The 23,772-nt window shown below is 41.9% G+C and overlaps 1 protein-coding gene across 4 annotated transcripts; it reads right to left on the bottom strand.

Moving 5' to 3' along the window:
- Positions 1 to 835: 835 nt before the first annotated feature.
- RNF146 (ring finger protein 146) lies at positions 836 to 11,949 on the bottom strand. Of its 4 annotated transcripts, none has more exons than XM_066547046.1 (3): positions 11,837 to 11,949; positions 6,162 to 6,314; positions 836 to 2,608 (listed from the first exon to the last, which is right to left on the bottom strand). In XM_066547046.1, the coding sequence occupies exon 3, from the start codon at positions 2,605 to 2,607 to the stop codon at positions 1,549 to 1,551; it is 1,059 nt and encodes a 352-aa protein (XP_066403143.1). In that variant the 5' UTR covers position 2,608; positions 6,162 to 6,314; positions 11,837 to 11,949; the 3' UTR covers positions 836 to 1,548. The 4 variants fall into 4 exon arrangements, with proteins under 4 accessions (XP_066403143.1, XP_066403145.1, XP_066403144.1 ...); XM_066547048.1 differs by lacking the exon at positions 11,837 to 11,949 and adding an exon at positions 11,329 to 11,434; XM_066547047.1 differs by lacking the exon at positions 11,837 to 11,949 and adding an exon at positions 11,242 to 11,366.
- Between the last annotated feature and the right edge of the window lie 11,823 nt (positions 11,950 to 23,772).

A 23,772-nucleotide genomic window follows, 5' to 3' on the forward strand; every position in this document is an offset into this window, starting at 1 on the left:
GTCTCACCTGCATTTTTGTGACCCACTGATCACAGCTGTAGGCAGCAGAAGAGGGGCACAACTTTCTCCAAGATCAGACATGTCATCCATCATTACAGTAAGAATATTATAAGATGTTCAAGTCTACCATTTTTAAAAGTCAGCCTTTTAATTCCCTTCAAATCATTGTTTCCTTAAAGCAACTTCTGTCTTAAGATCAGTAGTACCTATGTATCAACTACTGTCCCTTTCTATTCTGAGATACAGATACTAAGAATTGGAGTTTAATTAGCTTTATTTTAAAATGAAGTCCAGAATCTGCTAATGCTGTTTCTCAGTCTGAAAAAAAAATGTTAAAGAACTGCCAGAGAGATAAAAGACAAGCTGTGTTTCTCAAGATCTGGCTTCTAACATTCAGAAGTCTGTTGAAATGCAGCTCCTACACTGCTAATACAAGCACAAAACTACAATTTCTGTGCTGCCACCATAGTTTTTCTATGAACAGAAAAACAGCTGTAATATCCCTGTCCTTTGTTATAGGGTCAACTTGATAACTTACCCTCTTTTATGAACATTTCTGCTGTTAAAATAATTCTGCCTGCCATCAGCAGTCAAGTGAGTTAATCAGCTCTTCAGATGTCTGTGTGAGAACTAAGCTTGCAACTGAAGATTGTTCAGTAAAAGATGAGACGCCTACGGCCGTTGTGTTTGAGAGACAGCCAGTCAGGGATGGAAGGATGTCAGGATGCCACTCAGAACTAGTCCTCCCCTGTGGTAAACTTGGGAAGCTGTTTTACGATCATTTTCTTTGAAATTCCTTCAGTGAAGTTCAATTAAACTGGAAACTTATCTGAGATTGTTACTGATAAAATGTAGTTTTATTAAATTATAAATTCTGTAACAAAACAAGACAGATCAAGAAAGATCTCAATAAACAAAACCACAAGGACTAGATGGCAAAGCCAGTGAAAAAGCCATGGAGAGTGTAAAGGTAAGGATTTCCAACACAAGTTAACAGCATTTTTACATTTCCATTGAAAGAAGGTAAATGATTGCTCTTGTCTAGTAAAAACACATTTTAACTCCAAACTCACATCTATTTTCTCATGTTAAATTAAGCATCCTGCTCACACCCAACACCTTGCCTGATTCCACATAGCTTTAGTGTTCTTTTCATACATCAATCCATGCAGAAAGTAGTAAGACACTTAATGCAACAGTCAGATAATGAAGACAATTCAAGTTGTACAGTAGATATACATTGGCCAAAAAGGGATAGGGTATCTTCAAGGGGAAAATGCTACAAAATAAACACAAGACATTTTCAAGAAAACTGGGCATTGCTAAACAGCTTTCAAACCATTAACAGGACAACCCAGTTTCCTAGAGTTAAAGAGTCTTCCAGCTGAGACATGTTAAGAGACTTAAGTTAAAACAGGCCAAATCTGTTTTCTCCCCTTCACCCCACCCTCCCACCAAACACGCTGCTAGGTTTGAGTGCAATGCCAATGTGGACAGAAAATTTACAGAAAATTACAACTGAGTATTTTTTTTCGCATGGCTCTAGATTTAAACTTCAGTGACTGTGCACTGTCCATCTGGCCTTCTAGATCTTACACTTGTGTTTGCCACCCCACCCCCTGCCCCTGGTCTGTCTGCTCCTGCCTGGCTTGCACCAGCACTCAAGTGTCTCTGCTGACCAGAGGACAGGTGTTGCTGAAGGTGGGCAGACACATCCTCGCTGTCACTGCTGGCATCCGATTCGGTCTCCTCCACAGAGGTGTCGGGGGCTGGCACCCTACCAGAAGATGATGATTCGTGGTCTTCTTCTCCCTCTCCCCTGTGACTCCTTTCAGCCATACTGTCTCCATTTATTTGCAACTGGGCAAAAGAGTTCTCTAGAGAATTGCTTGCATCAGGTGACGGCGTCGAAGGGCTCACGAGCTGACCATCTAGTGCTGGTAGGGGCCTCACAGAAATGGATGCTAGAGGCTGCACAGCTGCAGCCCCTGGAGTCATTGTGCTGTCCGCACCGTCAGCGGAGCTCTCTCGTGCCAGGTTGACAGTGTTGGTGTCACAGTCCAGCCTCAGCCCAGCCACTCCCTTCTTTGGTATATCTATTATGTCCCGTTTTATTTTTCTGCGACGTCCATGCTCATTTCTCCTATACTGAACCATGTTCTCAAGGTCTGCCACGTATAAAAAACCAGCAATTAGCATTTCAGTGCTCTTTTTACCCTTGGAAAAGGCATCTTCCAGCTCTCTGCTGGTACGTTCATCGTACTGCCACCAGCCATTTCTACCTTCATAGTACCAAGCATATTCTCCATTGCCTCTGCTTGCTGCTTTGAGTTCTTCAGGTGACAATAAGGTTGGCTTGTCAAGGAAATCCTCAGGAATCTCTTGCCGGCAGAGTGCGCATCGTTTCCCAAGCCAAGAAGCGCCCTTAACACACAGATAGCAGAAAACATGTTTACAGGGCAGACTTACTGGATGGACACACGTTTGCAGACAGATAGCACATTCAGGGACTTGCAGGGAAGGTGCTGCATTGGTACATGACTCATTTGTCTTCCTGTTTGTGGGAAGCATGTTGATCGAATGATCTATTTCGCCACAGCCAGCCATCCTGCAGAGGATCAAAGAAATTTAAATCAGTTTATTATGTCAACTTAAACTAGCACCTCGCATCACATTTCACTCAACAATCCACACAATGAGATGTTTACTTCAAATTAAGATAAGTTACTGTTTCCTGAGATGATGGACTACACTGAGATTTCTTTTGCTGATTACCAACCTTTTATCTGTTTAATTTGCAGCATGTTAACATACCAAGTCAGAAAACAAACTTTGGAATTCCCTCTGTTCACTCCCTGAAGTAGAGTTGATTAATGGACCATAAGCCAACCAGTTACTTTGGTACCTCCTCAGGAAATTTAAAGAAATTTTGGATCTTTCCTCAAGAGGTGACATAGCTGCAAACTGAACTTAAACAATCTCTCTTCAGACTATAGGTGATCATCTGTTTGATTAAGGGACTCCCTGAACAGTATCTCAGACTAGGTTTACACAATAGAAAATAAGCCTGACAGCAGCACCCAGCTGAAGAGTTCCCCCACTCTGTTTCTCAGTCCCCTTCCACCATGGTACACTACCCTCAAACTGAGCTCAGAGCAACCACAGGGATGCAGAAAGAACCAGATTTGAAAACTGAGGTGGCCTTTTCAGAAGATACCTTGGACTCCTTTTCCTTAAACATCAAGTGAACTCCCTGATATACAAGTACCTCTGAAAAGGAATCACTGCAGACCAGCAGAAGCAGCAGTGTATTAAAGACACACAACTCTGATTTGACTGGCTTGTGAAGTAATTGCCTTTAATTTTTCTGGCCATATCTTATTTCTGTTACTAAAGATGATTTTGTAACTGTAAGAGAATAGGGAATGCAAAACTGCATCACTTTGGCATCATGTAGGATTTAAGTAGTTGAAAAATTCTAGCCTAAATATGCAAATGCCTTCTCAACTACATTTTTGCCATGGCAATCTTTCACGGTCTGTTTCATGGTAATTTTTCTTTTATTTATTAACAATCAAAACCAAATACCAGATACCAAATGAGGGAGGAGAACAGGCTTTGGGGAATGGGGCCTAAAAAGGTGCCTTTTTTATTTAAAATCCCCAAGAAACTTCAAGACTGATATTCAACAAAACAGCCTTTCAGTGAAAGTAGTCTTTGTTGTATGGGCAGCTAGGAATAGTTAATGCAAAATTACCACAAGCATGTGGGCCAAAAGGGACCTTTAGAGTCACCTAGTCCAGTCTCCTGCTCCACATGGCACCAACACCAATACTAGATGAGACCAGCTGTGGCTTTGTCTAGCTGGTTTTTTTGAAATCTGCAAGGATGGAAATACCACAGGCTCCCTGGACAGCCGGTTCTAATGTTATACACATTTCTAACAAAATGTGTAGCCTCAAGAGAAAATGCCTAGTATTACTGTAAAAGCTTCCACTGATATATGCTGGGATTAAACAAAAACCTATGCCTCAGTATCTATATTTATCTTTACAATAATGTATCATGTGCTATTTACTTAAAACATTTTTCTGTATGCCGTCTCCTTCTATCACAAAAATTTCCTCTTCAAAGACCAATGCCTCTTTAATCCTTTTTTATCAAATAATTATTTTAAAAGCTCTACAGCTCAAGTACTTTTTCCTGAAGCAGCACAAAATTGTATCCATCTACGTTTCAGTTTCATATCTGAATTTCTTTTTCTGAGATTAATGACCAATCTGCCTAAGAGTTCTTAAATCAGCATGCCAGATACACACACGGCATTACCTACCAGCTGGCAACTGTGGTTTTACTGCACAGCACACATCTGTGAGATCCATTTTAACAATGTTGTGAACAAGTTGCTTTTTGGAAGCCGCACACTTCTGAGGACGTATTTTACGACAGATTTTTATAGCCAATGTTGGGGTTTATACCAAGAAACTTATCAGAAAACGGGAGAACAAAGTCTGTTGAGATTTCAGAATACCACAAACACAACCCAACCATCATTTCGCAACAGAAGAGCTGAAAGAGAAATCCATTTATTGATTGATTTTTGCTAACCATGGCTGAGGGAAAGGATCTTAATTTTCAAATGCCCCCACAATGAGATAGTAGAATGCAAAAAAGCACAGCAGCAGAGCTTTTGACTTCCATGCTACAGTTTTACAAAAGGATGCTTCTCCCTGAATATGCTTTATAAAATTATCCTTTTCAGAGTGAAAGAAAAGATTAAAACAACCTGTAGGTAAGTAACTTCTACACAAGTCACCTATCATAATTAAGATTTTGGAGGTGATTAAAATGCAATAAAGGGATCAAAAAGGCAATGCACTTTGACAAACCAAATTGTGATACCATGAGCGAAACTAAAGAGTTTACCCTGAGGTAAACTAAAAGAAGGATTAAAAGTTCTCACCCGTTTACTGAAGGCAAAAAATGCTAACATTTGAACTGTGCTCAATAGGTCACCCATTAATTTGAGGGATCTTTGGGGTCCCTTACTAGATCAAGATAATACTGCAGGATATGAAAAGGAGTAAATGCTTTTTCTTGAAATTCTTATTTGATTTTTAATGACTCTAAGGAAAATGTTATGTATAAAATGAATAGAGCTGGAGGAGCAAACCCTTATCTCTAAAAGTGCTATGCAGGAACATAAAACTCTGATACGATAAGCACAACTGCAGTTGCATGTGCTCAGAATGCAGGACAATTATGCACTTGAAGATTTATATCAGCTACATAGATTCTGTCTCACTTTTTGTTTTTAATGCATGATGCTGATGATGCTGGTTTTTTTTGTGGGTTTTTTTTTTTTTTATTTACCTTCTTAATACCAAATCTAGGTCATGGAGTTTGTTTATAAGCTGGTAGGAGGACGTACATGTAGGTTTTTACTGAAGAGGTAATCCTTCAGAACCGAGGACAAACATCTTGGACTGCTATTCTGCTATGTTATGGCTGTGGAAGCACTTCCACTGCAACTTCATGGTACTAAGAATTAAACAAAAACTGACCACACAGTGTTTTTCCTGAAATTAGAAGTAATATTTTGTAACAAGGTTCAATCAAAACAGGCTTTATATCAGAACTGTTATCAAATAAGAAAGCTCTATTTTTGGGAGGATTGGGTTCCCTTTAAAACACTCCTGGCATCACAGAAATTCATATTCTTGACTACTGACTACTTGACTAAGAATTAACTAAATACAAGGAATAATTCTAAAAATAATTTTATTTTAAGTATTTAGATCCTCAATTCAGGTATAAAAAAGGGACCAAAAAGAACCTGAACTCTGCATTTTAACAAGTACAGCCTAAAACCGATGGAGACAGTATGGAATTAGGCCAAAATCTTACTCTTGTGGTTTTTATTGGTAATATTTAATAATACAGGTAATTTCTAAGCTATGGGTCCTTCATCAATACATGAAGTATGGAAGAGGTGATGTGTAACAATTACATGAAAAGACCCCAGGCCTTCTTGGACTCTAATGGAAGAAAATGTAAATTCCCACAAAATCACTTCAAATTCCAGGTCAAATTATAACTGCAACTAAGCAGTCCATCAAGGAGCTGACATGTTTAAGTTCATTAACAAAACAACAGCTTACTTTTTCTTAGTAATTTCTACTGAAGCATGAAGACTGAAATGTCCTCTCTTCAGACGTCTCCAGCTAGGATGGCAGGTCCTCCTTCCCAAGGCTGGCTCATTCCTGACTTGTCCCACTCAGTGGTACACTACAGCGTTTCAGCTTCTCTGCAAACTAATAGAAAGCAAATAATACCACCATTACAATGTTGTCCAGAGGTACGAGCAAGCAAAGTACAATGCCATGGTTCTGTTACAAAAAGGAAATTACAATGCTTTTATTTACTTGATGTATTTTATTTTCAATAAAACTATCACCGGACTTCTGTTTAATTTTTTGTAACCATCAATTTTGATCCACAGTTTTTATTTTGATGTCTGTTTCAAAAAAAATCATCATTTTTTAAGCATTATAAAAGGAAATTATTTTTTACAACAGTAAGTTAATTGCTCATTTCCAAACAGTGACCTCAAAAAAGGAGTAAAAGACCAAAGTTTGGAGCATGTTATGTTTATGCAAATTTAACCTCTAATAAATGATCCCTTATATTTAGGAAATTTAGAAAGTCACAATGGCTTCCTAAAGCTTTTTATAAAACTATCTGTTTGATACCATCCCACAGGACCATCTAGCTCTGTGTGTTATCCTGACATAGACTAGTATCAGATGCTTGAGGAAAAGCAGTGCGCACGAACAGCTGATTTCCCCCAAGTCTTCCCCATATTTCAATCAGAAATTTGCCTCTTCGAATTTCAAGGCTCAGAGCTTTGAATCCTCATCCTCTTTTACAGAGATCATTGCATCATTAATGAATGAACCTCAGAACATTCAGCACTTTCTTCTTTATAAACCTACAATTGTATGTCCTCATACAATTTATTGTCCTCATCCAAGCTCATACCAGCTTATAAACAAACTCTATGAACTATATTTGATACCTACCAAGGTAAATAAACAACAAAAATTAATTAGGACCTTCCTCTATTTCTTTAAAATGTCCTGATGGGCTCCAAGGTTCAACAATGGAAAGAGATTCTAAAAAAGAGGACAAGGATGCAACTCAGCCTCCACACCTCAGAGGTAATATACCCCTCTTCAGGCTAGCAGATGATGTCAGTAGCAATATATTTGGTGAATGCCACCAACCAGAATCTGAGCAAAGTCACTTCACACAAACCTAATAATTACTAAGTGCCACTAAGTGCCTAACAAATACCTTAAAAGTTCCTACAGCAGGAATCTGCAAACTCAGAAGGGGAAGAGAGACCATCACTCTTGCATTCTCACAACCTAATCATGAAAGTCTTGACCTAGGAGAACCACCTTCAGTGAATCTTCTGTAAAAAGACTGATGAGCTACAGAATCACCTCTTCCTTTTGGTCTGTAGCTTTCTGGATGATTGTCAAACATCTTCAACTACAGTTTCCAGTTGCTGCAGAACATTATATATAGGAATGATTTGAAGTAGACCTGAGAATGTCACCTCTTTGATTTCAATTTGTTCAAGGAAAGAATCATTTCAGCATAAATACAGTGCAGAGCAGACATGTAAGAGTCAAGTATTAAGTCAGGAAGTGATAAGTCCCTGAAAGAAGATGGAGCACTACAGTGTTCTGTGCTATAGCCCTTTATCAAATGATCGAATATTTATCATTAATATCAGAGTGTTCAGATGACTTCAGTGCATGAAGCATTACTCAAATATGTTATTTTCTTTATAGCTGAGCTCCATGTAACATTTTGTACAGCTATTTTTAGAATGAGCTCCAAAGGAAAAATGCAAAAATTAACAAGCCTATCCACACCTTTTCTCCCCTCATAGTTCTAGCAGATTTCCTTTCTTCACACATCACTCTGAAACCAAGCGCAGCAATCGTGTTAGAATTGTGGCTCTACTAATCCACTGAGACAAGATACTATATTTTCTATGATCAAAGAGACAGCTGCAACAAGCTTGATGCTCTGGGTGTGGTATTCAGTCCTTCATCTTGGAGCTGGCTTTCTGTTACTTCAATAGGTATCACCTGAAGCCTTTTATCTACTCCCTCTCCTAATGCACTACTAGAGGTAGCACATCATAAAACCAAATGCTATGTGGAGATGGCAGAAAAAGGCTGGGTCAGTTCTCAGAGATTTCTTAGTAAATAAAAATGCATACACATATTCAAGATATGTAATTATACCTAGAAGAATCCAAGGAAGGCATAATTACAGGATTGCGATAAGGCAACCTTCCAACTGCAGCAAAGGTCTTGAAAAGAACTAGTTCACACACTGACATCAAATAACCTCTCTATTTCATGTCATTGCTACTTATTTAATAAGCCAGTATTGAAAATTCTACTAAATGGACTGACAAACACTTGTGGTTACACACACGCCCCTTCTTGGATGATGACTCCTTCTTTGAAGTCACCTGGGTAAGGGCTATGTTCTATACTTAGCAATTCATTTTCTCTTTTTCCTGTACTATGAGGAGTTATGCTATCTGCAGCAATCCCTTCCTAAACGCCTGCATCCTACCACATACTGGTTTTGAAACTTTGAAGATGAAACAGACAGAAGGACAGTGTCACTGGTCAGGACCATCCCCATCCAAACTGAGGCTCAGCCAGCATGGAACTGTTCTCTTTGTCCCCTTGAAAGTCTCTCAGGATGTTTACTGGGAGGAGTCATGTCCACTTCTTCCACGCTTTAAGAATTTGAAGTGGTGGACTTCCCACCAGACCTATCTCCCAAAATGACTTCAGGGTCTCCTTAAGAACAATATTAAGCTTTTAGTAGGTCAAGATAGATAGAATGAAACCATTTCTAGTCAGTTCAGCCAACTGTGCTCATTAAATTATGAGACCCAGTAAATTATCAGCCCCAGCACAGTTTTTCCACCCTTATTCCTTCAGGAAAAAAAAAAATCAACAATTACAAACCCTCACCCCAACTAACAACTAACCAACCCACTGAAACTAAAATCAGAAGCATACATATTTAGGAAGCCAGCTCCTATATATTGACGAAGAGTTACCCATAGTCTTAAGCTTTCTCTGTAAGTAAAATCTTAGCTTTCTAAAAACACACAAGTGCAACACTGGTGAATTCAACAAACATCAGCCTACTATTGAGTCCTACTTCAAATAATAGAAATCTAGGAATATTGCAACTCCATACAGATTATTTTAAAATAGCTATCACAAATTCATCATTTCCTCCCTTGAAAACTCAGCAGAGTAACAGTATTCTTTCACAAGAATAAATACACTTCTGTAATTAAATACTTGGATTTTTTTTCCATCAAGCTCCCCAACTTTTAACTCCATTGGTGGGTAGGAGGGGAAAATGATCCCCGGAATTTTGTCCTTCCCCACAAGCAACCATAAACCAGACAGTGTAGGAAGAAAGAAGGCAGCTGTTTTATTTAATAAAAAAAAAATCACTCTCCTGTCTGATGGTCTGCTAGTGTCAATACACTACCAGCTCAAGGTACTGAGTCTCATCAGATATGTTTAAAACTGTCCCTGGTACTAGATAGCACAACAGATAAATAACTTCACTGTTTCCTGTGCTTGCCTACTTTTTTCTACCTGTTTCTTAAACCTGGAATATTCTCAGGAATTGCCAGTTGTGATGAGGCTTCAGGTTGCCCATCGTTCCTTATCACTGGCTACTGCATATTAGTAAACTCCAATATTTGTATCTACACTTGGAATTGAATCATAGAAGAATAGTCATGTGCAGAACAGTCAGCCATTTCAGTATTAAAATTCTACATGTATTGAAAATGAGGTTGTTCCCTATGCAACAACTGGAGCACTGACCTTGAATTTTGAGCATATATCCTGTTTCAATCTATTTAACTAAGAAAAATGTTAATTTCTCACTCAAAAGCAAAAGTGTGCAACAATGAAGCAGAAACCGGTTCATCTTAAGTTACCAATGCTTCAGAAACTCAAATAAGTACAGGAACATCTCTTCATGTATATATAAAGACTTGATTAACATGCACAGAAGAGAGGAAAAAAAATCAATTTCAATATGAAGACTTTTCCAGGGGCTCACTACTCAATAGGCTATAAAAATACTGCAGTTCCAGCTCTTTAAATAAATGACAATTCAATTACATCTAAATTGATGCAATATATTTTGAAGGAAACAAGAACTTTTTTTTTCACTCACCACAGATTTTGTATTATAGCAATTTAAACAACTGGCACTTCATCAGACTTGGAAAGAAACTACACTATTAAACACACAAGGCTATAAAGCAAGTTCTTGCAAAAACGTTCAATATTTAAGATTTACTCAAAATTAGTAAATGAAGATTCAGATTTCAGCATGTCTTCAATACTATTTCACGCTGTAATTTTTGGTACCGCGTGTCTAGAGATGCTTCAGAATCTATTTTTGAGTAGCCCACCGTCCAGAGGCAGCAGCTAACAAAGGAAGAAGGATCAGAATTTTAGTATTACAAACCTGACAGAGGCAAAACGTTTTAAAGCTCTGCTCCCTACACCTCCTTGTAATTGCTAATACATAACTGCATATTACACACCAGTAACAAAACCTACAGCGTTTCTCAGGCATATCACTGAAAAGCTGTACTAAGATTAAAATCCCCCACAGTTTCAGTTTAACTATTTCACCATTCCGATCGTCTTATTCGCACAAAACCCTCGTATTCAGTTAATGTTTTTCAGTGGCGGCAACACGTACCGCGCCGAAAGCGGGACCCGCTTTCACATTTCACGTCCCCTTTCAACATTCCGAAGGGATGCAAAGCAAACACTTGAGCCGAGGCGGTCAAGCACAAAGAAACAAAAGCACTTCCATCAGGAACACTTAGCTACTTCTGTCTGGGTGCTCCGCGCTGTGCTCCCGTGCCCGCCCGAGCCGCTCCGCTGACGCCGCCGGCGGCAGTGACCGAGGCCGGCCGGGCACAGCGGGGACACCGCAGGGGTAAAGCCACACACACTGGAGCGCTGCACACCGCCCTGGGAACTGGAGCGCTGCGCCGGCTCGGCCAGGGCATTCCGCCACGCGTGACGCCGCCACGGCTCATGCTCCTGACCTATTTTACTGCCCAGCACAACGAAACCCCCGACTCACAGAACCACAGAACCGATACGGTTGGAAGCGACCTCCGGCCATCGAGTCCAGCCTAAACCCGGGCCCGGTCAGGCACTCTGCGCGCACCTCGCTCCGCGCCGGCGTCGGGACACCGCCTCCTGCAGGGACACGGCTCCGCGGAAGGGGGCCTGGCCCTGCAGGAGGGACCGGGAGGCTTTGCCGGCGGTCCCGGCTCTCCCTCCCAGCCTCTCGGTGCGAGGCCTTGGGAAGGGCTCCCGACAGGGCTCCGCGGCCCCGGCACCCGGCACGTGACCCCGCGGGCGGGGCGGCGCCGGGCGACACCCCGCACCCGCCCCGCCGCCAAAACAATACCGGGCAGGGCTCTGCCCGCCGGGCGGCCGCCCCTCGCTCCGCTCGGCTCAGCCCAGCTCAGCCAGCCTTTTGTTCAGGGAAGGCCGCGGCGCCCGCTCTAGCTCGGCCGGCGGCGGAGGGGCCGGGGGAGGCAGCACCGCCTCGGCCCCAGGCGGCCGTGGAGGGGGCGCTGTCGGAGCGGCCTTTGGTGGCCGAGACCTCTGCCGCCGTCTCCCCCCGACCACTCCAGCTCGGGCGCGCCCGCGGCGCCGCGGGGACTCACCCGCCGGGCCGGCCCGCGCCGCTCGGCTCAGCTCCGCTCGGGCCCACTCCGCTCCGCACCGCCCGCCGCCACCTGCCGCTCCCTCCGGCCCCGCCGCCGGGACCGCGGGACGCGCCGACGTCACGCGCGGGCCGGGGCGGCCGAACGCGCCAGTGTGACGCCGCCGCGGCGGGGGCGGGGCCAGGGGCGGGGCCGAGCGCGTGATGCCGCGGGGAGGCCGCGCCCTGGCCCCGCGGCGGTGCCATGGCGGCCCCGCGCGGCTCGGGCCGCGCCCGCGCTGAGGGGAAGTGGAAGGGCCCGGCGCCGGCGTGTGCCCTGTGGGGGAAGGTGCCGGGCGGTCGGGAGGGCCCCGCCTCCACACATGGGGGTCCCTTTCCCGGCCCCCCTGCCCAAGTCGTGCCGCCTTCTGGCGCGTTGACCGTGGCTGGACGCCAGGCGCCCTCTAAAGCCGCCCTGGCACTGCCCTCCGCAGCTGGGCAGGGGAGGGGCTGTATAACGAGAGGCTCGTGGGTCGAGATCAGGACAGGATGAGATCATTCACGAATTGCCGTCATGGGCAAAGGAACCTTGACCTGGGAAAATTAATTTAATACCAGTTAAATCAGAGCAGGATCATGAGACATAAAACCAAATCTAAAAACACTACCCTTGCCTTCCTTTTTTCCAAGCTGATTTTTGGCTTCCCACTCTTGATTTTTTGGGACGCAGTCCTTCAGGAGCAGCCTGCTCCAGTGGGTGCCCCCGCAGGGTCACAAGTCCTGCCAGCAACCCTGCTCTGGTGTGGGCTCCTCTCTCCATGAGGCCACAGATCCTTACAGGAGCCTGCTCCAGCACAGGCTCCCCACAGGGTCACAGCCTCCTTTGGGCACCCACCTGCTCTGCCCTGGGGTCCTGCATGGGCTGTGGTGGATCTCTGCTCCCCCATGGCCCTCCCTGGGCTGCAGGGGCACAGCTCCTCACCGTGGTCTGCACCAGGGGCTGCAGGGGGATCTCTGCTTCAGTGCCTGGAGCAGCTCTTCCTCCTCCATTGGTCTTGAGGTCTGCAGAGTTGTTGCTCTCACTCCCATTCCACTCTTCAACTGAAATTGTTGTGCAGATTTTTTCCCCTTCTTAAATCTGTTATCCCACAGGCACTACCCCTGTCACTGATAGGCTGAGCCTTGGCCAGCAGTAGGTCCATCTTGGAGCCGTCTGACATTGGCTCTGTCAGACATAGGGGAGCCTTCGGGGCGCTTCTCACTGTAGCCCCCTCCCCAAGCCCCTGCCACCACCAAAACCTTGCCACACAAACCAAATACACCAGAGATGGAGGGGAGCCTCAGTTGTGTGTATTCCCTGGAGCTTTCTGACCAGAAAAAGTAGGCAGGCATGCTTCCTTAGGATTCATTGTTCCTGGGGCAGTGCTAAGGAGGATGAACTTGCACAGCTCTGTCATACGCTTGATTAATGCGAAGGCAGGTTGCAGTTGCCCTTGTTCCCACTGATAAGGGCAGATAGTGGATTCAACGGGAGGTATGAAGAGTTGCTGGCCTTTCCAGGAGCATATTCTGCAGCTCAGAGAAACTGCAGCTTATTTTTTGCCTGAAAATTTAGGTGGCTTGATAGTCAACCATGTCCCTCATGCTTCTGTGCATTGCCCAGCCATGCTTGGGTGGCTGCAGAGGTTTGGCTGTTTTGGCAGTCACCCATATGTGGAGATGGACCTCAGCAAGACCCAGGTGTAATTTTGGGGGCTCAGACTATCCCAAAGCTGAGCTGCTCCTGTAGGTGAGGTGCAGGAGGCGACCTGTGCTGCCCGCTGTTGTCAATTGAGAAGCCTGCTGTATTAATATTTTAATAAAGCAGGATGGGAAACAATAATCCACACATCATTTAGGCTGGAATGGTATTTAGATGGGGAAAGGGACTGTGTGTCCAGGTACTCATTGCACCTAAATGGAAAACTAAATGCTTCAAGGTGCAGACTGTCTACCCAGGGGCTTGTTAAAACTAAAACTACTGTTTGGCTGCTTTTTTTGATTTTTAAACCCATGGAAATCACAAGCATCAGAAAACATAAGAGAACAGCTCAAAAAATACTAAATTATAAGTGTAATCAGGAATACCAAAAGAAATGTTGCAGTCTAGACAGCCATAATATACAGAGTAAGTACCATACAATTTCAGAAAGCTTTAACATTCACCCCTACAGAGTAACACCATACAACATCAGACAGCTTCAGGTATCTGCCCACACAGCATAACATTATAACACCTCAGAAGGCTGCAAGTGTCTGCCCTTCTTGTTCTTTAGCCCAACCTTTTATACCCCTCATGTTCATGCATTGCACCTGTGTGCCCTCTGTTCCCTTTGGTGGTTGGTCAGTGCACCTGGGCACTCCATTGATTTCAATGCTGCTCACCTGCTTTTCACAGTTGTAGCCCATTGGGGATGAGGCTCGGCTGCAGCTCCACTCCCAATTAGCACAAACTGTGTACCTACAAATAAATGCATTTCATTAAATCACTTATTATTTTCTAAAAGTTCAGAAACGCCTACCCAAAATTTGCACTGGTTTTAAAAAATGTGACATGTTTGCATCCAAGAACAAGCATTTACCTGGTGACCTATGTTCTATTTAGATAGTTCTGTGTGAGGCTGAGTCAAAGAATAGAGATTTGGGAAAAGGAAAGGTCTCTTACTGGCAGTGTGTGCTCAGCAACAATAGCCCTAATCCTTTACTGAACCAGACCTTGATCCTGTGGAAGCTATTGAGGCCAAATTCCTGTCAGTTTCTGTTAGAACATGACCTAAAAAAAGAAAGCAGGCTTGTGCTCTTACGGGATCTAAAGAGTTCACAGAGTAGCAAAGCTACTCTGACTGTGTGCAGCTTTGTAAGAAAGGCAACACCTTGGGAAAACTGTACTTAGTAAAAAAAGAAGTCTGTGGCTGTGTATGGTTAGGCTTGTGAGTTTCACTGCAGCTGCAGATGGACTGAGAAAATGTGTTTGTGAATGAAAAATTTTATTTTACAGTCCATGAGTTATGGAGTAAGTATGGCAATCAAAGGAATGTCAGACAGTGTCGAAGGTAGTAATGAAAGAATTAAATGCATTGTACCTTACTAGACTAAGGGAATAAGGAGCATGAAGGGGTATCTAGTTGAATAGATTACAATAAGGGGATCAGTTCTAGTAATATACCTTCTAAAATGTTCCCTACATGGTTATCAATCCATATTACCAGCTCCTATTTCAGTCAGAACAGATATTATTTAAACATCTTTTTTTGTGTTTCTGTTTTTGGCATGGACACAACCTATTCATTCCACTGATGGCTTTCTTTATGCCTATTACTTTGTACCTGTCTGTTACAATTGAAGCCACCTCGATTGTACCTTTTCTACATCTACTTGCTTCACATTTCTGTTGTCTGTATGTTTCTCCTTGTGTATTTTATTGTGGTCTACAATGTCATCATTGTGAAATTTATGTCTTTTGCTCACCACTAAATTATTAATTAATACAGTGGTTTGAAAAGTAAAGATTCACCAGACTATTTCTTAAAGAACACCACTTTCTCTGCTAAGTGTCTACAGTCCCACTATTAATATTTTGCTGTGACAGTGGAAAACTATTAATTCAATATATGTGAAACTTTTTTTCTGCTTCTTCAAATCTATGTGATACTATATAAACCTTTGCAGATCTGTCAATGTCTTATATTCCTCAAGAGCTCAATCCATGCTGCACTTGGTGCAGCTGAGATGAGAGGGGAGAAAAGCAGTTTCCTTCTGCTGTGGTTTTGAGTCAGTTTATATCAAAGCAGTTTGGGAAGTTGGTGTGGGGTACCTCTAAACTGCTGCAAGTTAACACTATCAGCAGAAGAGTGGATGATGTGTGGTATCGTGCCAATTCCATGCTCCTGCACCTTCAGCAAACCCTCTGTAACGTCCAAAGAAAGTGTAAAGTTGGCAGTGCCCTGCACTTGTCTGTTCCTTGCAAGGAGCCAGAGAGGGGCTGAGAATCGAGTTACAATGTGTAAAAGTGCTAAAGACAAATCTTGATTTTGCTTGAGTGGCAGATTCCTTTCTGACCCCCCTGTTGCTTATCACTCCCTGCATTCCTTTTCCTCTAAGCTGTCCTACAGCAGGCGATCCCCATGTTGCAGTGCCATTTTCATTGAAGTAATAAATGTTATACTGTCATCAAAAACTAACATACACAAATTTTCCAGGATTACTTCTTTTTACAAATGATGTTTATAGTTTTTCACAGTCCAAGACACAAGCTTATCCTTGTGCTATGAGTGTTTTAAGATGGTGTCAGTGAGACAAAATGACATTCACTTGAACTCTCTTGAAATGCAATTGCAGTTGTGCCAACGATATATGAAATGCAAGCTGATTGATGGAAATCCAAAGCCCCTTTGGGTTTGCAAGTGTTTTTTTCATTTTGACTCTCTAGAAACTGCTGAGGTTTATGCCTGTTTCAGCAATCTGCATTTACAGTCCTGCTGAACTGTAGCTAAACTGATTTACAGTTGCTCTTTGTACATTCAGAACAAAGTGTCAGTTAAAGGCCGAATTGGTGTATGGAAATGCAACCACTGTACCTCATGGAATATCTGTATTTTGCTTACATAATCTAGGTATGTAGTAACTTCTGCCAAAAATGCTGTTATTTAACAGTTTTGGAAGGATTGTGCTGGTTAGTCATGAGAACAATCCCATTTTGCTTTAAAAACAGGAAGCTGAATGATGCTGAGGAGGAGGAGTGGGAGAAGAGGAGCTCAGGGTGAGTTCTTTTTCTCAGTTCTCTCAATCTGTTACTTTTGCTGTATCTGTACCCGTTCTGTCTGTGAACTCCCAAGGAGAGATCCTGATTCTTTTGTTTTCATTTAGTGGCATTAAAAAATTCCACACAGCATACAAAACAAATTTATTTTGTTGCCCCAGTTGGCAGGCAAGGTAACATTTTCTTCTCCCAATAAGTAAACATTGACTTTTTCCATTATCCCAGCTGTCAAATTCATATCACAGTATATGTTGCTGTGGAATTGAAGTCATCCATATGGTGATGCAGACAAGCAGAAAAATCCCACCACAAAACAGTTATTGCATTACAATACAGTGTGTTTAAATCTTTTAGTTTTCCAGGCAGCGAGTTTGCAGGATTAAAGCCTTCTTTTCCCAAAAGAAAATCTTGTGCCTTAGTCTCATCATCATTTGAATCCCTTTCTCTTTGACTTCTTCCCTATCAACCAGTGACTAAACTCATTAAAAAAAATTTTTTTGGGATCTTCAAAATCATGATGCTTACAAAATTTACAAGGTTAGATTTTGGTTTTTGTTTTTTTTTTTTTTTAATTTGGCCTCAAGTTTTACATCTGTAGGACTTAGCAGTAACTTATAACTGCACATAAAATATCCATCTGTAGCTATAAGGCAGACTTTATTTTAGTTTTATTGAAGCTGAAATTCTTGCAGAATCATACATCTTCAGGAATGAAATCCTGAAAACTAGCTGGAGTCACAAGATTCTTGATATATGGAAAAACAGTTCATCACAAGGAGGATGTAGTGTACTCATACTATATTTTATTTTAGTGAAAGGAAAGCAAAGTATTAAAAAATGTTGTCCTCTTCATCTTTAATTTTAAAAAACAGTGAATGAGCAATTGCAATTTCCTTTTGTATCACTAGATGGTATGTGGTAACTGTGGGGAAGCTGAGCTCTTAAAAAAATTGATATAGTATAGGTACTGCTGTGTCTCCTGATCCAGATGTTGCACTGACCAGACTCCTTGCTTACAGAGGGAATGCCTGCAATGCTGTTCCTGACACCTAAAACTTCTCCTTGTAGTTCCAAACTCCTGGCTCTGCTGTAGGCAATGGCAAAACTTACTGAGTGATTCGGTGCTCATGTTTTCTGGGAAACTGCACAGTACTTAGGCCTCAAACTCAGATTTACATTTTTGAAAAGGGGAAATGTTTGAAAACACCCACACTTTATTGGAAAGTTAGCAAAGTCTTCAAACATTGTGGATCAGACCCTCTGAACTACCTGCTGGTGAGTGCTCAGGAGGTTAAAAGTCCATATGGAGACAGAATCAATGGAAGTTTAGGTTTGTAATTTTAGTTACAACAATATGAGCTACCAGTTTCCATGCAAGGACCTACTTTTACACTAGAGGGCATATTTTTATTTTCTCAGGTAATATTTTTGAATGCTACATTATCACAATCAAAACAGCATCTCCTATAGTAATTATATATATTTTTTAAAATATGCTAGTATAAAATGTTTGCTAGAATTTCTAAAAGAACCAAGAACATTTTCTGCTGTTCTATTTGGATTAACAGTTCAGCAGCTTAAATGGAGCTGTTTCTATGTAGTTGCTGTAGTAGTCCATGACATTGTAGTTCGAAAATTATCAGTTCAAAATTAAAACTTTCTCGGATGACTCTGTCCTCTGGACTTTAGTTGTGTGATAAGGGTGTCATAAGTAAAATTTTTAGACACAATTCCACAGTTAAAACTTATTTCTCCTGTTCCATAGGACCCAAAAATTTCTTAGTGCTTTTTAGAAAAAAAAAAGGTGTCCAGTTTTCAGAAGAAAAAGGTGTCCAGCTGCTTTGCTATTTGGTGGCCTGTGCTTTTTGCATTCCCTTGGTCTCTCGTATGCTTAGACTCTGTGGCTTTCTGGGTGAGAGACCCATTATGATGGGCAGTATCATCTGAAGCTTTCATAACTGTTTCTTATTGTGTCACCAGATTCCCCAGCAGCAGGAAATGCTGTGGAGAAGGACTCAGAGTGCAGGGCTCTGTTCTTCACAGCCTGACCCTGCTGGGCTCTTGCTCCCCTTGGTCATCTCTGCAGTGTGTGGCAGGTTCCTCGGGAGGGAAGGGAGTGGGGAACAGAGCCGCGATGTGTGCTGTGTAACCCCCCAGCACTGCACCAAGGGGAACGAGGAGAGAGTGTCTTTCTATGGCTTCACCACACCTTTCTCCAAAAAGAGCAAAAAGAAGAGGGAGTTGTTATGGTAAAATCTTGGAAGGAAAGTAATTTCAATCAATGCTTAAATAATAATTCTAAGTGCAGTTTTGATGACTGTCACCTTTTGGAGCCATGGAGAGTGAGACAGTTAATAGAAAGGTAATAGTGCAGATGAAAGAAACAGTATCAATTGCTTTTGCATCTGTCTAATAAAGTGTTCTGAGACAGTATAACAGCATTGCACAGAAATTTCTTAGTGGCATGAAACTTTGAGGTGACAGGAGTTCGTTGAGGATTTGATGCATACATTAATCAGTAATGCTGTACTGCCTGTTTTAATTTGGAGTTTAATTAACAAATTCAGTAAGGGAAAATAACATCCATAAGCTGTTAAAGGGACATTCAGCATAGATTGCAAAATAAATAATACAGTCAAAAATTAATAATTCTGATAACCCACATAGTCCCCAGGCCAGTACTTACACACTTTACATTTTGCAAGTTAGTTTCATTAGATCCATCAGGATAGATTGCCCATATGTCTGTGAATATCAGTGTATGAATATCAGTGTGTGTTTAACTGCCTGCTACCTGCAACCCGCTTGGGTTGGCCCAGGGTGCATGTGGAAAATTTTATGCCTTCTCCTGTAGAATGGAATGGTTTGAAAGCATGACAGTGCAATTAACCCCTCTGTAGATCTTCTCTGAGGGGCTGAGAGTGACAAATTTACATCCTGGTTTAATTTGCTGCCAGACTGGTTTAGAAATGCCATGAGCAGGCTGCCCTGATAGCACCATTTATCAGAAAGAGGTGCTCCAAGAGAAGATAAATGACTTGTAATCTCAAAAGAGAAGGGGTGTATTTTCTGCAGCCTAGAGTGCAAAGCCCTTTCCTTCTGTATGCTAATCCCTTAACTTCAGCCATTTCCTGCTCATTTGGTTAGCTCTAATAGTCCTGGCTGTGCTGATTGAGTTCATATCAGTTCTGTGGATTTCACAGGATGGCAAAAATTAGCTGCAGCAATACTGTATTCTCTCTCTAGACCCAAATGAAGACAGTAAGCAAAGGAAAATGGAAAGCATGAAAGAAAAGTTCACAAAATTATCACAGTACTTTTGGGATCCCAAATTTTCCAGATCGGTAGTCATTTTAACTAGCTATGAAATGAACTATAATACTGACCTGTTTCACTGGGATCTTACCAGGATTCATTAGATACAGTCCTTTGAAGACAGAAACTACAAAGTGATAGTATTCTGCTGATCCCAAAATCCTCTCCAGGTTCCTAAGTGTCAGTAGACAACTCTCTGGGTAAAGCAGCTGTTTTCAATCTGCAGTTACATATAATTTATTGTGAATACAATAAATTATTGTATCTATTATGTATGCTTGAGTTTATATCTGCTTGGGTTTTCTTTGATGCATTTTTCCTTCTCTTTAGTTTGGTTGATATGATCTCAAGATGAAATTAATTTCTTCAGCTCATGGTGAGGCTACCCTGGGGATGACTGACTTGAGCCTTTGTGTGCACTGGTGCATAATTACTGATCTCAGTGGAATTTTAAAAAGTGCTGTTCCAGGGCTTCTTGTTGGGTGAATTAGGTCTCTTGGTACATCTGTAATGTTAGCTTGGAGTTTGTTTGTGGCTTAGGTATGTTTTATAATCCTGAAAAGCTTCTGATGTATTAATGCATCATTAATTTTCAAGAGTATGTATTCTGTTAAAGGGCTAAGGTAAGTAGAGCAGGCATTTTGTTATTACATTTGAAGTCTTCACATGACCTGCATTTCTAGAACTGTTCTAATTATGGAGGGCATTGAGAAGCAAAGGAAGGAAAAGCAATGGAGTAAGATGTTCTTGCTTCTTGGCTTCTCACAGTGCTGATAAAAGCCCATGAGGGGTTCATATTAGAAACAGATGAGGAGTCTCAGTTCCACCACTCTGGTTTTGGGTAGGATGCCACTTTGGGCTCAATTCTGCCCATTTTTCTTGCTGAGTAGCACTTAACTCTAGAATTATTTTCACTGATTTCAATTAACTCATTCAGCTGTATGATGATCACTTCTTTCACTGTTGTTCTCTCTCCATGGAATTTCTGTTAGGCTTTTAAAAATTCGGGTAAAGGAAATGGCTACACTATTTCAAGTAACTTTGAAATGAGCTCTGAAAAATCTCACTTTTGCATTTCTCCATTTTGTGGCACCACTGAGCACCACTGCCTTTAGCTGTGTATTGCCTAATGTCACAGGAACTCGCAGCCAGCAGAGCTCAGTGCCATTCTGTGGAGTTAGCAAAGTTTCAGCTACTCACATCAGCAATGAGTAATGTGTAGCTTTTAAAGTACACACGTATGTGATCAGCAAGATGAGTAGGTTGTATCTTCTAATTGTATAAATTCCTGGATTTATATGACAGCTGAATTTATGACATCTATTTACCTGGGGCCTCAAGGCTGCCCCCATTATTCATTTTTACCAGGATGCTGGAGTTATGTAATTCGACCAATCCTGGACTGAATTCACTGCTGTTGTAAGAGGATATAACTAACTCCTTGAGTTCCAGTGAAGTGACACTGATTTATACCATCCACAGATGGTGTAAATACTCACTTGTGTGATTTCACCCAAGATTCCAGCACAGCTGGATAGTGAAACAAAGTTGAAGCATAATGTAATGGCTTAAAGAGTGAGCAGTAAGGCTAGAGAAGGTGACCAGATATGTATGAATGAGTGAATGAAATAATTAATTAATTAATTAATTTAATTGTGATTAATATTAAAGACTTTGCAAGGCTATAGATTTCAAAGATGAGGCTGTACATTTTATAGGAGGCATAGTGCTTGGTTTGAGTGGAGATGATGAATGAATCTGTACTTCCATTTGAGTTTCCATGGTGTGAAAGGTATCTAAGTGTTTTTAATGAATGTGTGCAGTTGGGTACATCTTCACATATGCAGTTGACAATACATTGTGCTTTGTGTTGTGTGGCAAATTTCTGTGATGCTTAGGCCCAGCAAAGTAGATATTCTGTGTAGGTTCAGGTTAATTAGCGCTGGTGCTTTTGGTTCAGCTTGATGTGATGTCAACTAATTATGTTGATGGAGTGATTATTTGCACCATCTAGCTTACTACACCTCATTACTCTCACCTCAGTTTCTAGTTTGCTGTAAAATAACAGCAGGAGGGATAAATTACATTACTCTGCAGGAGAAGCAGAAGGCTTTGCAAGATCTTCAGAGGAATACTCAGGACTCAGGGTATCTGGATAGGTGTGGTGGACAGTTAGTGATTGCTGGGTGTGTGCAGAAGCTGCATATTTCTGCTGAAAAGGTTAGCAGTGGTATGATTACTCCTTCTGTAATTCTAGCCTAATATTATCAGGCTTCATTCTTCGGTGAGGCACATAGTATCTATCATTGTTCCTCTTTGGTTAGCTGAAGAGCTGCTGAATCTTCTTCAGGAGCCCAGATTCTATGGCATTGTTTTTTCATTATCTCCAACAATGGGATAGAAAGCTCTTATAACTAAAATAAGTCTGGGAGAAAACTTACAGCTTTACACAGAACAAGAACTTATAAAGAAACATTCTTTGACTGATCACCCAGCTAAAATGCAGTAGCAGTCAAGATCTCTTAGGAAAAATTGAAAGTCCATATTGGAGAGGCGCCTGGGGTGATAGTAGACTGAAAAGGGCAAAGAATGGAGAACCCAGATTTTAAACTCATTTAAAATTGTTAACTTTGTTTAGAATAGACAAACAGTCCAGTTATGACAGCTTAAGAGCTGATGCTCTTAGTTGAGTGCCCCTAACTGTCTTTGTAGAAACTTTTAAACCAAAAGGAGCAGGTCAAATCTGGGTCACATTGGGAGATTCTATATGAGTATTAAATACACTTCAGCCTCTCTAAGTGTCTATGGATGTGCCACCCATTTAAATTTGTGGAAATGTAGGTAGGCTTCAGGTGTCTATGTGCATGTGTCTTGGGCCTCTTGAGGTGCTTTAGAGTTTCTGAGACACCCACTGGGGGTTGGTACATCTAACACAGTGCCTTTGGGACACCCAGGTCTGCAGTGGTGTCTGAACTCCAGGCAGGCTGTCCCAGGACATCTCAGATGTCAATCCATGAGCTGTTCAGGAAGCTGCACTGAGCTCCTGGGCAGTACAGTCAGAAGAGCCACTGGATCAACTCGGTTTGCCCCAAAGTGACTTAGAAGGCAGGTGACAGCCATGCATCATTTCGGATATGACACAAGCTTTACAGGAGACGTGCCCTTTTTGATGTTCTGTTTGGAAGTCAGCACAGGCGTTATAGGGAATGTAAAATGGCCCTGGGCACCTACCTTTGGACAACTCCATTACTCTCCAGCCTCCACTACTCTATTCACCAATTTAATGTTGACAAAAATAGGATTTTAGGCATCTTATCTGTGCAGACACCTCCGTGGAAACAGTGAAAATTGGGCATGGTAATCTCAGTGTGAACCTTGTCCTTTGCCTCAGCCCTGAAACAGAGAGGTGAGAAGGGCTGATTTGACCAATGAGTTGTGCTCCAGCAGGTCACTGACTCCTGCACCAGAAGCTGCTCTTTCTTGCTGGGGATTGCTCTTGCCTGTACCCAGGCATCCATGTGTTGGTAGAAGCCAAGGGTTTTAAGGGCAGCTGTGAGCAAAAGAGAGGCTGTTGCACTGGTCAAAGCTGCAAAGGCTTTTGTGTCCTCATGGCAGATGATGAAGAATTGGATCCCAAGAGCTTGCACTTGTGTTCTTTTTAAAATATGAGATATACATAGAAATTCCCACTGTGTGATGGCAGCAAAGAGACAACATATTCAAGGGGCACCAAAGTTTTCATCTTTCTACTGTCCATGTGTGAGTAGCAAGATGGAGTAATGCCATAATAAAATAATTACCATAATATTCTTTAACAATGGGAGTCTCACTGATAGCTGAGCATA

The sequence above is a fragment of the Molothrus aeneus genome, chromosome 3, assembly GCF_037042795.1.
Source record: "Molothrus aeneus isolate 106 chromosome 3, BPBGC_Maene_1.0, whole genome shotgun sequence".
Classification (NCBI taxonomy): domain Eukaryota; kingdom Metazoa; phylum Chordata; class Aves; order Passeriformes; family Icteridae; genus Molothrus; species Molothrus aeneus.